Here is a 15,118-nt window from a genome sequence, read left to right on the forward strand (position 1 = left end):
GTGTGCGTTTACCTGCATTGCGGGATATCATACCTTATTTTAAAATGACAGTACAGATATTTTTGGACTTCACCCCTCAAAGGGCTCTTTTACTGAAAACACAGCAGTATGTAATGCTGCAAATTGGCGTATCAAACCTCAATTCTCTTTGGCCACTGGCTAACATGTCTCGTTTTTATTGTGGCGTTTAGTATCGTAAACAAGTATCAATGGTTAGCATTGTATGCCATGTCACATTGTTAGTCTTGCTGTTCTTTAAATATAGTTCTTATTTGCTTTGCCCTGCTATTTGTTTCTGTCACTGTTTATCATGGATGTAGCTCCGTAGCTAGCTAGCTACAGGAAGATGGCATACCTGGTCATCAATGAACACCAAGTCTATTTGAATTATTGGACAAATCTCAGCTTTAGTCGGTGCATCAAAGTTCTAAAACCGTGTTATTAAAATCTGGCACATCCCAAACACATTGTAATGCACGTCACGTAATGCTGCCACACATTGTGATTCTCATGTAGTTAGTGTTTGGTCTGTGTGACCAAACCAAATTCAAATGTACGACAAAGATGGTCCTATACTACTTTATTTCCCGCTCAACAAAAAAACCCTAAGACACAAGAGCTTTTGCTTTCGTCTGCTATTCTTTTGTGTGGGACTCTGTGAGGTCCTGGAGAATAACAACACGTCTCCTTGCTGATGATTTGTCCCTGTGATGTGCTCATATTGTTGAGATGTTTGTACAGCAGCAGTAATTACAGAGTAGCTGCTGGTTTACAGTGTTGCAGGCGAATGCAGCAGCTGAGTGTTGATGCCATTGCGGACGTTGTTTATGAGACAGGCTTGAGTTCATTATAGACGCTGTGTTCCTCCCGGCCTGCTCGGCTTAGATAAACCCCGCTCTGGCCAAGGCCACATCCCTCCCGCTGTCGCCGCAGGCCCTCGCTGAATTGATTTCAGTAGTAAAGTGACAGCGTCGCCTTAATATACGGATGGCCTTTAATTTAAGCCTGTTTCCGTGCGGCTTGTTTAAGGCTTTATTTACACCCTTGCAGCGCCGCCTGGCATGCTGGGCTCCACGCTGAATCGGACCAGAAGATTTGGATAAAAGGTTTGAAATGCCAAAAGCTCTTAAAGTTGCCCAGGCAGTGTTTAAAGTACTCAACTGTGAACTTGTGTGGGATGCACTACTTTAGCTGCACTCATACTTGTTGTCATCAAAAGGATTGCAACTGTTGGAATTACTGTCCGTAAAAGTTTCATTTTCCTCCCTTCCCCCACAGCCACAGGCCCACTCCTACACAGCGACCGCTCTGTATTTGAAGTTGTCATGACCTCGAGGTTTATGCAGCTCTGTCTATGTGTACGTGGCAGTTATGCGTTTAAGGATAGTCTTTGCCTATTTTCCTGTTTTCACTAGTGTTTGTCTATTTGGATTGTTTTTCACTGTTGATCGTTTGGATGTCATTCTGGATTCAGAGGAAGATTACCTTTACACGCTGCGCCATCAATCAGAAGCTGCATCGCTTGACCTGTGGAAGACTGTAATTAGGTTAGGCTAATTAACTTAATGAAGTGGCACGCTCTGCTGCCTTTACATATCGAGTAAATTGAAAGAAAAATAGGCATCATTACTCATCAGATGTTATGGTATTTAGAGTGAGACAGAGGGAATGCATTCTCTTTACCAAGTCCTCTGCCAGTGGATGTCTTATCTTAGTGCAAAAATCTAATGTTTACCCTGCTTTTATTTTCTCAATGAGCCTTTTTCATTAGCAGTCTGATCGGTTTACTCAGTATCGTTGGTGCATTTATGGAATGGAGACAAATCCCGGAGGGCGATCTGAATGTGTTGCTCTCTCCGTTCTCTTATCTGTATTCCAGTTGAACCGTAATGCCGTAAGGACCGCGCGATCAATAAGCCGGCGGTCGGGGCTTTGACTCAGGCGTATGAAGTGCTTAAAGCACGAGAACCTCATCAATGACGGTTGTCTTTTAGTCATGGCCAAAGTTTAACCACAGTTTAATGTGATTTAAAGGCAAGCCGGGGGCAGCTGAACTAGCCTGCAGGGAGCACGGGACACGGTCAAGGGTGGCCGGGTGGGGCGGCGAAGACGAAGAGAAAATCAATGGCTAGGAGTCACCTCAATCACTTTAACTAGGCGCTACAGACGCCCGTGTCCCTCTCAGGGGCCAATTTGTGGAGTAAACAGGAGTGTGTGATTGCTGCCGGGGTCCCCAGCGGCCCCGGCTGTCCATTTCTCTGGTCCTGGCTCATTCTAACAACCCTCTTAGCGGTGAGCGTACATGAGGCCGCTTTCGGACCCCCTCAGTATTTCATGGCCATAAACAGCGTAGCAGACAGTTTTTCTTTATCGGCCTTCGTTAAGGTGGCATTCCAACAAGTCCCCGGCTCCTGCTGCGTGGGCACAAAGCATGCTGGATCCTCCAATACATATGCAAAATAAACTTTAGTTTCACATGTTTTTGTGAACAGAGGGGTAAGTTGTGGCCTTAACTTGTGTTGGGTAATGAGCGTCGCACTAATAGACATGAGACTAGAAAGATAGTGTTGTATGTTGATGCTTCTCTTGTTAAAATGCTCATCTCAATGAGACCACTTTCCTTTTCCTTACAACGATCTCTGGCCGTGGTCAGAGCACATTGACCAGACAAGAGACGCTCTGTCTCGGCCTGCTGGGAACTAACGTTAATTATTCTACTGCTGTCGGCCATGTTGGGCACATTAACCCTCAAAGGTTACGCGTGAGGAACAATGAGGAAATACAAACAAGTGTTCTGTGCGTTGTAATTGGCTCTTTGTCATAATAACGACACAGAAGGGACTGAAGTATTTGTCAGAGATCGGTTGGAGCTGGAGTTTAGGTATGCGGGTATTTCATCAACATTGGATTGGCATGGCAGGTTAATGTTATAGAGAGCTCTGGGGAAAAAACATGATAATCAGGCAAGTAAATATTTAGCAAGGTAAAATGCTACACACTTATTTCATGAGATAAAGCTTTTTATTGTATTGATTATGAGCCCAAAAGGATGCATCTGTTTCTTTTGTCTTTGCTCCATATATATATATATATATATATATATATATATATATATATATATATATATATATATATATATAACATACAATTGTAACATGACCGATAAAGTCGTTTGTTGTGTCACGCTGAAGGGAGATTGATTTACAATGACAATGTAATCACTAATAAATAATACAAATGATTTCATTTGTATTTTTCTTTTTCAATGTAATAGTTTATAGTTAAAGGAATATAGCCGGTGAGGGATCCTGTTCTTGTTCCTGGGCGTTGTGATGGTGAGTGGGCGGGGCCGTGTTCACCTCTCTTCACACTACAAACGTTAAAAAATAGACAGTATAAACAGATATATACACTATATATATATATATCTATATATATATATATATATATATATATCTATATATATATATATATATATATATATATATATATGGAGGTGTCTGTTGTTTGGTGGTGGTGATGGGAGGCTGTCACCGTGGTGCAGAGTTCAGGGTGTTGACAGCCGAGTGGAAGCAACTGTTCCTGAGCCTGCTGGTCCTGGTTTCTATTGCGCCTCCCAGAGGGGAGGAGGGCAAACAGTCCATGGCTGGGGTGAGTGGGGTCCCTGACGATGCTGTGCGTTGTTCAGAGGAAAAGCAGAGATCCACAAGCACTTATGCCACAGTGCCCGAGCACTCAGGCCTGTTTATGATCCCCTGCTTTATTCTGAATGCTTGAAATTGGAATGGAAACAGAGAGAAAGCAGCTCTCCGTATATCCTCTCTGTAAGGCAGCTGGAGTTCTGTGACGAGGCGATAAAAAAGAAAAACCTACTCGTGAATGTTTTACCTCTGATTAAATTAGGCGCCGCCTGGTACCTCTACCTCGTGTCTGTCATGCCTCACTAAAATGGAAATACCTTTCTTGGAGAGAGAGAGAGAGAGAGAAAAAAAAAGGACATTAAAGAATGCCCTTTGTAATAAATGAAACGGGAATTGCAAATATGCGCAGTCATGAAATTTAATTGTGCTCTCTGGTGACTGGTTTGTGGGTGCAGGAGCAGCGCTGGGGGCAGAGGTGGTTAAATGGAACGCACTGCCGGAACCGCTAATGAAGCGCTGTTTATGACCCGCTGCCGTGTGTCATCTCCTGAATGGCAAGATGCCAGTGCACACACACACACACACTCACACACACACACACACACACACACACACACACACACACACACACACACACACACAGTGGTATTGTCTTTGTTCAAATGTATTAATATGTTAATGAGTAGTTGTGGTGCTGAGGAGAAGCCACATACCTACAGTACAAGCCAACAGTCTAACAGTATACAACATTAGAGTTGGAACGACTTCAGAATGTCAATGAAAAGAGTTATGAGTATGAGAAATACAACAGATTTATGTACCAAACATGGCCAATAATAAAAATATAATTCAATAACATATTGTGAAATAAACTACAGAAGCATTTCCTATTAATTTCTGCTATCACTCATGTTAATTGGCATGATATGAGAGGGAATTGTAATCATATAAAACTAACAATGTATGAATTGTAATTACAGTTCCAGATGTAATCGGAGGGATTGACTTTCAAACACTAATGCATTATTTTATATAGCTCGTAATCTCTGCACATAGTGATGACTAACGCACTTTGAAATATGTGTGTTCTGTTTACATCACCGAGATTTACATACATGTGATGTGTTGAGCTTTGAGAAAAAATGGAAACATGATCAGTAAATCAATCAGGCAATAGTCTATCAATAGTTTCCCAGTTTTACTTTTAGTAATTGCAGTTATTAAACGGCATGGAAGAAGAAAACGTACTTAGTTGCAGAGAAAATTACAGATTACATTTATTTATTTTAGTATCATAAACTGTAGCAGAGCCAACTGTTTAAATAATGATGTATTCAGGAATATCTTAATTATATAAATTATGAAATTATAATAGAATTGGCAATCAAAAACATTTTCAAATGCAGTGAAACAAAGTTTAATAAAGTTATGAAAATAAAGGGGAAATAACTTTTAGTGAGTTATAATACATTATACTTAGACTATTTTGCTTATTCTATTGTTTTATTTATAATTATTTTCATTCCTAATAATTGTTGACATTTTGGAATTAGATGACCTCAAAGAATATCCCAAAAATCCCTTATTCTTGTGACGTGGAGCTGACATGAGGAAGTGAACCTGGAGTCCAGATAGTTTTGGTCAGATTATGTTTCAGGTTATCGTTCCTCAGTTACTGCTGAGTCTGTTTGCCAATGATCATTTAAGCTTTTTGAGCATTTCAAATAATATATTAGTCATTAAACTGAACTAGGGTTTAATTAAGTGTGCAATGTGACAAAGTCTGATGGATTTGATGAAACATGTGAAACGAGTGAGACTCTACTTTCGTTGCACAGAAGTGTGCCGTTATCTCACTGAGAGGGAATCCATCCAAGGTGAGAGGACGCTGTGCAGCTGCTCTTCTGCAGACAGACGATGTGCAGCGTAAGACACACTCATAAATAAATAGCATGAAAGCAGAAAACAAGATAAGGAAATCAGTCCCGCTAATTAACGGCTAATTTGTTTGAGGACTGCGCAAGTTTGATAAAGGAAGGCAAAGCTTATTAAAGCTCACGCTGTGTTGTACATTATGATTCCTTTACCGCCAAAAATGTAATCTGCGCTTATGAGCTTGATTGCAGTGTGTGTGTGTGTGTGTGTGTGTGTGTGTGTGTGGGTGTGTGTGTGTGTGTGTGTGTGGGTGGGTGGGTGTGTGTGTGTTATTGTTGATGGTGCGAGCAGCGGGGGATATGAGAGGCGTAACAGTGTGAACGACGGACTGCTCTTCGTCGCCCCTACGGCTGAGTCTGAGCTTTCCTCTCCTCCTCCTCCTCCCCCTCCTCTTCCTCTCCCCGCATCACATGACAGAGACGACGCTGCTCCTGCCCTTTTAAAACGCCACCCCCGACTCAGATGAAAAATGTGGCATTTCATTATCATATATGTATATGTTAGTGCCAGGGGGCCTGCCAGCCTATGGAAAGCAAGCGGTGAAAACAACCCCCCTCCCTCCGCTTTCCTCCTACCCCTCCTACCTCTCGTTCCCAGAGGGAATGGATGGAGATATCCCACAATGCCAGAGCCCATCAGCTCTTGCAGGTCCGTCGGAGGGAGGAGTGGTGGGGCGAGGAGGAGCATCTGCCTCTTCACTTCACACAAAGCAAACGTCTGGAGCGAGGGCCGCTGATGCAAAACGCAGCTCCCTGCCTCAACCTCTGGAGTCCCTCTGTCCTCCTTCTCTGGATCAGTGGAGGAGCAGCGCTTAAAAAACCTGCTGCAAATCTTCAAACAGCAGATAATATTAGGTTTGCCATGATAATTATAGCTATGCTATTGTCTAAAAACAGGATCATTGATGTGATGGATATGATGCCGTTTGATTGTCACATACACACGGCTTGTTTCAAAGACACTTCACGAGGAGGGATTGTGAAACGTCCAACACCTTATCGTTCATCATCTCAGCATAAACCATATTGTCAATCCAGTCATTACAGAGTATTTTTAGTTTGTCAGAGCGCAACCAATGTGGAGATCCGTCAAGTGAAAAAGGAGATGCTTCATAATTGCACATCGATTAAAGTATTTCAGGAAAGATTTAGACATTGTACATATTTTCTTAAGTACAACATTATATCTTTATTCCTTATATATTTAAATAAATTTGCCAATTTGTCATGGAAAATTAATTTAAACGATTTTACCATAAGGCTGCAAATAATGTGAAGGGGTCTGTAACTGTTGGCCAATGCTTCAAATATTTTCATCTTGATAATGCATCAAATGACGTGTGTAATGTGAAAGGTGCGCTCATGCGGGAAGGTTTCTTCCCTTTTTTTTCTGTGAAAGGGTTTTTACTGTCTTTATTTGGGAATTTTTTTTGGGAATGTGAGGTCCCAGGACAGGATGTTATGTGTACAGATTGTAAAGCCCTCCAAGGAAAAATTGTATTTGTGATGTTGGGCTATATAAAATAAACTGAATTGAATGTGGACACACCCATCTTACAGCTCTGCAGCGCCTCTGAGCATCTTTTCAGCTCATCGTTTAGTTTTTGAAGCATGCAGTATTTAGTCAACTTTGTTTCCTGCAACTGCCAGGAATCTTTATTTCATCGGTCAAGAATGTCCAGTGAATTTCATCCACAGTGCAGGAAAGGGGAAGCTGTAAAGGCGGTGAAGCACAGTGGGAAAACTATTTTTACCGTTTTAAATGGTCTGTGGATTAGGGTTGGGCAATATGTTAACATTTTCCAAAACAGTGCTAAAATAGAGAGAAAATTGGACTGTGTAAAGGGTGGGCAGTTATTTTCCATGGGGTGCCACATGAGAAATTGGTTAGGCTGGACCAGACACAACTGTGATAGAATCAGCCATGCGTCGGATTTACGTTTTTCCTCGTAGTGACAGTGAATTGTAAATCTTAAATGTAGCAACTTGCTCCCTGCAGACTAAACACAACAATATAAACAAAACATATGCCCATGTCTTTTGTACATTCAGTGTCAACTGTATGCTTTTTACCACTCAGCTACTATAAAATACCGGGCTACGCGCTAAACATCTCTCATGGTTGGTAAGAAGTGCATAGCATAGTAAGAAGTGTGCTGTATAGTGCTATGCTAATAATAGCATAGTAAGAAGTGTGCTGTATAGTGCTATGCTAATAATAGCATAGTAAGAAGTGTACTGTATAGTGCTATGCTAATAATAGCATAGTAAGAAGTGTGCTGTATAGTGCTATGCTAATAATAGCATAGTCAGAAGTGTGCTGTATAGTGCTATGCTAATAATAGCATAGTAAGAAGTGTGCTGTATAGTGCTATGCTAATAATAGCATAGTAAGAAGTGTGCTGTATAGTGCTATGCTAATAATAGCATAGTAAGAAGTGTACTGTATAGTGCTATGCTAATAATAGCATAGTAAGAAGTGTGCTGTATAGTGCTATGCTAATAATAGCATAGTCAGAAGTGTGCTGTATAGTGCTATGCTAATAATAGCATAGTAAGAAGTGTGCTGTATAGTGCTATGCTAATAATAGCATAGTAAGAAGTGTGCTGTATAGTGCTATGCTAATAATAGCATAGTAAGAAGTGTGCTGTATAGTGCTATGCTAATAATAGCATAGTAAGAAGTGTGCTGTATAGTGCTATATTAAATGTTTTGCTAGGGTCCAAATCAAAAAAAGTTTTACAGTATGTCATGCAAACCGGATAGAGGTTACAACAATAGTAGCAGCTACAGGAGAACAAGAATGACGTAAACAACAGCACTGAGTAAATAAAGTTACATTATAATGTAAGATACACCAATAAACACAACACTTACCCCCATCTGAATAAACAATATGACTGTTCTTGTGATATTTCAATTAACACCAGCAGGACTCCAAATGAATCCTAATGTTTCTGTGTGTCGGTTGGATGTGCAAATAGGGATTCGTTTGCTGACACAATTTCCCACATTCATCAGGCGATACGTCACAATGCGTTATGTTTACAGCTTTCTCTGATGCCCCAAAGTGGCCAGGAAGTCGGGGAATGCGACTTTAAATAATGCTCCCGCTCTCAAAGAGGTTTACATCATCTTTTAATTGCAGCATAGATATTTCAGGTGCAGAATTATAACGCCATGACACAGTATGTGCTCTGCAAGAGGAGTTACGCCCTCCCCAAACAACTCCGAAGATGCTCCCCAGGTGACGTCTGCGTTTCAAATATGACTAACATATTGTCGTCCCCTCCATCTCTGTGACACTCTAAATTGCACGCTGCACAGGCAATTTCTGTAGACTCACTCCATAAGTCTGACTATAAGGGCAGATGGATGAGGAGTGGGCCCTAACGGAAGGCAATCTTAAGCTGTATTATCACGCCCAGCACAGCATTTCACTGAGATTCAAAGAAACACGAAAAACTGATGAAGATTTGGGGCCGTGTCCCCCCCACTCAGACTGGGGGCTCTGCAGGCAGACAGCAGGATAATACCAGCAACAGTGAAGCCGTGGAGCGCCGACACCCTCAGGCAGACACAGGTGTGACGGGTGGCTGCGGGGTTGGAGTAGAGAGGATCAAGAACACGAGAAATCCCGAGAGGCCGGGCGGCCGGTGTCAGCCCGGTCCCCAGGGACACGCACTATATCAGCGCGGGAGGCATGGGAAGCACATCTCTGGCTTTATGAGATAGTTAGCATGCGCTGGCCCCGCCTCCCCGCTCTTGTTTCCCATTTAAGAGCCGAATGCCCCCCCAGCCCGATAATGGATGGCGCCACAGGTAATTGGAAAATTGGCAGGCTTGTCAGAGAGATTTGGTGGATGGCACGGGTGGATACGACGGCGGAGTTCATGAGGTGTCACCCCACAGCTAGATTTATATCAGCCCTATGGACCGGCACCAGAAAGGATCCGGAGTTCAGGAAAATGTAGCACATTTTTCTCCTGGGCGAGACTGCTCCAGAGGCACGGACAAGGTTCCCGTTAGTGACGAAATGATATATGAGCCGTCCTTTGCATTAACCTGAACCCTTAATTTACAGTTTCTACACATGCCTTAACAAGCACATCCCACACGCTGATTTATTTGTGGCTCATCTTTATATTCCGTGGCAATTTCACTTTCAATCTGCATCATCAAACGATGGTTCACAAGATAGAATCCCAGACTTATTTTATTTACTAAAGACGGGTCAGGAATCTTCATTTCACCGGTCAAGAATGTCCAGTGAATTTCATCCACAGTGCAGGAAAGGGGAAGCACAGTGGGAAAACTATGAACAATTTATGTTCAAGTGCTTGTGGATTAGGGTTGGGCAATATACCGTTTCATGAGTAATGACTTTGCATCCAGTGACATTACATTACATTTCATTTAGCTGGCGCTTTTATCCAAAGCGACTTACACTAAGTGCATTCAACCATGAGGACAAACTCAGAACAACAACAATCAAGAAAGTACAATTTCTTCAATAAAGTTAAACTGCAGAGTGCTATCAGTAAGAGACATTTAAGTGCTACTAAAGTGCTTCTACGGTGCTACTTTCCTTATTCAAGGTATAGTCGAAAAATAAGTGTTTTTAGTTCACGGCGGAAGATGTAGAGACTTCCTGCTGTCCTGATGTTTCACCGTGTCCTGGATGTAGACTGGACCCGATCTGTTCGTAGCACGATACGCAAGTACCAATGTTTTGAAGCGGATGCGGGCGACCACCGGTAACCAGTGAAGGGCGCGGAGGACCGGAGTCGTGTGGGTGAATTTCGGGAGGTTAAAGACCAATCGAGCTGCAGAGGTTGGATGGCACTAGCAGGTAGACCTGCCAGGAGGGAGTTACAGAGGTCTAGGCTCGAGATGGTCAGAGCCTGGACGAGAACGTGTTGTAGCGGTGATGTTGGCAGTCGGGGAGAGTTGACTGTTGAGCGTCACGCCGAGATTCCTGGCAGTCTGGGTTGGGGCCAACAGTGAGTTGTTGAAGGTAATAGTGAGGTCGTGGGTGGGAGAGTCTTTTCCTGGAAGGAAAAGTAGTTCAGTCTTGTCAGGGTTGCTTTTCAGGTGGTGTGCGGACATCCATTGAGAGATTCAAGCTGCTACCGACATCATGAGGTCAACGTTTTTGGTGAACATGGTAAAATGGTAAACCTGCAAAACATCAGCACGGTGGCTTCGTCTTGCCGAGCGTGTTAGCATGCTGATGTTAGCATCTAGTACCACCTCACAGAGGCATGGGGCTATTGGTATCAAGTTGCAACGATAATCTTCAGATGTAATTACAACCCAACAAATCTTTAGACCAAATGCTTGAGAAAGTCTTAGACCATTGTCTAACGGTGTTAAATTAGTCTGCTAGGGAAATTCCCGCTCACAATCTTTTGTGAAAAGATGATTTTCTTTTCATTCGTGAGCCCAGTGTTAAAAACTGCGTCCCTGGTGATTGGCCTTGTTTTTTTTTTTAAAGTACTTTTGAAGTATTCACATTGTCTGTAAGCCTGCACCAGATTGTGTCAGGATGAGTATGTCTGGAAAGGTTTACAATATTTAAGAAATGTGTGCATTTGTGTGAGCACACAAAGAATCCATAGGGGAGTGAAAGCATTCGTGATTGACAGAGAATTAGAAGCTCCCAGCTCTCTGGAGGAGCGTGGATTCATGAGGCGTCTGTGGGCTGCAGGTCCTAACCTGGTGATCACACATTCTGGAGGGTAGATGTGTTTATTAACCTCTGGAGGGGGATAATTGTATCTGTCAGAGTCGTTTAATCACCGCTGCAGCTCTCTCCACTGTCACTTTCACTTTGTCTGTTTTACTAAATCAGCTGGCTCCTCGCTTGGCCCGCTACGACTCCTGCTCTCCCCGTGTCACTTCCCTTTTAGTTGGCTATAAAACTCACGTGTGCATTTGGGAAATGATTCATCATTTGTAAAAAAAAAAAAGAAATTTATAAAAAAAATGTTAAAACACTCAAATGCAGTGGATCTAACACCATCAGCCTGCTTGGAATGGAAATGAATCAGAAGCTGCATCTTAATACTGTGATCCAGCTTTTTTAAATCAGTAGACGTATACAGTGCATAAAACATCTATCGGGGCCAACAATGAGGCTCAGTGGTGAAACAGAAGCTAGCTAGAAGATGGTGAGGTCTTTGTAGCCATAATAACCTTTATTGAAAATGAACTACTTAACATTCATGCAAACTGATGAACCCTCGTCAGATGTGCTCCATGCCCATCTCGCCACTCACCTGCCTCCTGACCGTCTACCGCTCTGCATAAAGACTTAATTGGTCCTCAAAGTTGGCCCTGCATGTGCATTTGGAGGTGGGGTATTGGCTCTTCGCTAAGTCCTGCCCCCTTGAACACAGACCAGCCAATCACAGTCAAGCATCGCCCAGCTCCAACCAGGGACCGACAACTATGCTCCACAGACTCTCGTGCTATCGTTTGAGATCGTTTTTAGGATGGTTCAGTGGAGCCTGGTCATAGTTAAACGTTGTGTAATAGTGATAATCGTTACCCGGAGAGTTTGAAAGGAGAAATATGTTTCTAAACTATACATAAAAAGTAGTTTAGCACATCATTACCTAGCGTTAGCACTTCTGAAGTGAATAAAGACCTACAGCTCTACAGAAGCAGTGACTTGTAGCTTTAGATTCAGATTCAACTTTATTGTCATTGCACATAGTACAAGTACTATAACAACGAAATGGAGTTTGCATCTGTCCAGAGTGCAAAAGAGAAGCAGTTAAGGTGCAGTGCAATGTCTTGGATAATAATACTTTAGCTTCTATCTTCATATTTTTAACCGTCCCAGACATATCCCTTAAACGCCAATTATGGACCCTTCTGTCTGCTTCTCTCTGAATTAGACTACATTTTTCCAAAAATGAGAGTGCAGTTAGTGACAGTGTGGGCTCCATAGTAACGTAGCTCTAACAGCTTCACCACTGAGCTAAAGGCAGACTAGTGATCAGCATGATGACACCTGCAACCACCTTTTTACAAGACAGAAAAAGTTGTGGTATTTGCTAACGTGTATCATGTTCTGGAAGCAATCTCTTCAGCTTGTGTACAGACCTTATTTCAGGCATCTAACCAAAAACCCATTGACCTTTAGACGAGGAAACCAGAAGTGGCAAAATGCGGACTCATTTCTGGGCTTTAGGACTCATTCCTGCAGCTCTATGTGGACGTGATACGTGGGACAGCGGGCTGATGGCAGTACATCCACATGTCTGCAGACCGCAGTCAGACAGCATACTGGTTTTTAGAGAGGAGGCTCAGGTTTATTCTTTCTTTCTGTTCATTCCGAACGTCGACATGTTCAAAGGTGCCATCTGTTACGTGACGGTTTGTTGTGTCCTGTGTTTCCAGGAGGAAGAGGAAGAGGAGGAGGAGGAGCAGGAGCAGCTGGAGGAAGATGGCGCTGTTAAAGAGGAAACGGCGGAGCAGGAGATTCCAAACTGAACCCGACGAGCGGACACGAACACACCGCTGCTCTGTGGCTTCCCCTCCAGTCTTAGCATCTCGATTCAGACTATAGCACACGTAACTTTCTACTAGCCTCCCAAAGTTTCTAGTCGGCCAGCAGGTAGCTTCCACTCCACATAGTTTAGCAAGCAGAGGAGTATTTTAGAAAAAAAACACTATTTAAAATTGTGATATCTAGATAGATTTAAGGAAAGAGTTTGTACTTTTTATGAACGAGGCTGGACAGACGGACAGACATCGCTCAGATCTCAGACCATGAAAGCATCACCACACCACTACAGCAGAGGGATGTGTCCGGCCGGCGACGCCCAGCCAGCGGACGTGTTTATGACACTTTCCACGCAATCTATTTTCATACACTAAGGATGATCAGACAGTGTGTCCAGACAGAGTATCCTCAGTGTCCTGTTTACAAGATAAGACCAGCGGAGCGGGGTGCACAGGTCCCTGCCGAGCACGCTGACGTCAGCAGTGAAGCGTCCTCTCACCGCCTTCACACGCATTTCACTCGACATTTGACTGGAGGATTTTATTTTTATATTTCATTCATATCTTCTTTATTCCCCCATTTAAAACATCAACTTATTTTCTGACTTATTTACAGTTATGTGAAGTATTATTGAGTCTGTTTTTTGTGCTGAAAAGACATGTTTTAATCGTTGATTTACAGTATCTTTAAGTGCTACATACCAATCTATTTTGTCATTGGATTTGTAATAAAATCATCCATGTTTGATTGTTGATTGTATTTATATCTGTAGGTTATTTTTCTTCTACTTTGTCTCTGGTTCTCTAACCTGCTAGTAGTCTGTGGTCCAGACTGGGTCTCTAAGCTCCCTGGAGCCACAGATGCATCAAGTGTTCACAAGCACATCATCTTCAAATCAACTACCGCCTGTAATTTGCTACTAAATGTAGCATTTAAACCCAAATGTCCTCATTTAGCATTCATGAGCTGACCAATCATTAGATTTGACCAGAAACTACTGTCAGGTCAAAGCGCTGCCAGACGATCACAGTTAATCTGGAATTATCCTTTAAAGTGCCAATACATTTGAACTGCGAAAGTTTTTTTGCTTTTCAATCACTGAGAGCCCATTGTAGCTCCACCACTAAGGCAGCAGCGGAGGAGTCACAGAGCTGAATTGATGTCCGTGTGAAAGGGACAGCCGGTACGGAAATTTTACATTCGGCAACCTTCAGTTCTGAAAAGTGAAGCGACTCCTCTGGTTGTATAGAAGTCTATGCTTCGTGTGTTAAAGCTGCATTCTCTCTACTGACCACCAGGGGGTGACTACTCTGGTTGTATAGAAGTCTATATAAATGACTCTACCGTAAAAGTCAGGTTACACGCCGCTACTACCTTCGGTCAGTGTCCCCGTTTGCTCTCCGCTGTAGCCAGCTGGCGCTCATGCTAGTTCCCCCTAACTTCCGCTAGCGCTCCGCTAGCTCCCCGACAACCACCAAAGGTAGCGGGACCAGCCCCGGCTCGACAGACGACTTGGGCAGAGGGGACACGGGCAGTAGCAGCAGCAGGGGGGATCTAGCAGCAGCAGCTAGCTCCCCCCTGCTGCTGCTAGCTGGTGAGCTTGTAACCCGACTTTTATGATTTATTCCCTCAGTAAACATTGTAAACATAAGTTAATGTCTCAATCTCTAGTTACTTCAATACGGCATGATGTTCATTTAGTAAATTATGGTCCTTTCTTCTCCACTTTTTATAGAGAGTCTATTGACTACATTCACACACACACACACACACACACACACACACACACACACACACACACACACACACACCAGACACGGTTGTTTCTTCTGTAATGCCTCATGCTATCTGAAATCACACACAGGCAGCATCATGTTGTCTCATTCAGTGTCAAAAAGTGAAGCCACCGTTGAGGCAGATTTGACTTCCCACAGTATTGTGGAATCTGTGTAAAGGGGCTCGTGGGTTTTCAGCCCTCACCCTAGAAATCATTCTAGCCCCAATGAAATACTGAGTTTATATTTAT

The 15,118-nt window shown here is 42.9% G+C and overlaps 1 protein-coding gene across 1 annotated transcript in view; it reads left to right on the forward strand.

The window, feature by feature from the left end:
• The window catches only part of phf14 (PHD finger protein 14), a gene marked incomplete at its 5' end in the record, with an annotated part of 78,145 nt that extends 65,044 nt beyond the window's left edge, over positions 1-13,101 (forward strand). The window contains one exon of the mRNA XM_079232409.1: positions 12,987-13,101. Within this exon, the coding sequence (XP_079088535.1) occupies positions 12,987-13,079 (93 nt within the window). The 3' untranslated portion in view covers positions 13,080-13,101. The remainder of the gene's footprint in view (positions 1-12,986) is intronic.
• Between the last annotated feature and the right edge of the window lie 2,017 nt (positions 13,102-15,118).

Source organism: Taurulus bubalis (genome assembly GCF_910589615.1).
Source record: "Taurulus bubalis genome assembly, chromosome: 16".
Classification (NCBI taxonomy): Eukaryota; Metazoa; Chordata; class Actinopteri; order Perciformes; family Cottidae; genus Taurulus; species Taurulus bubalis.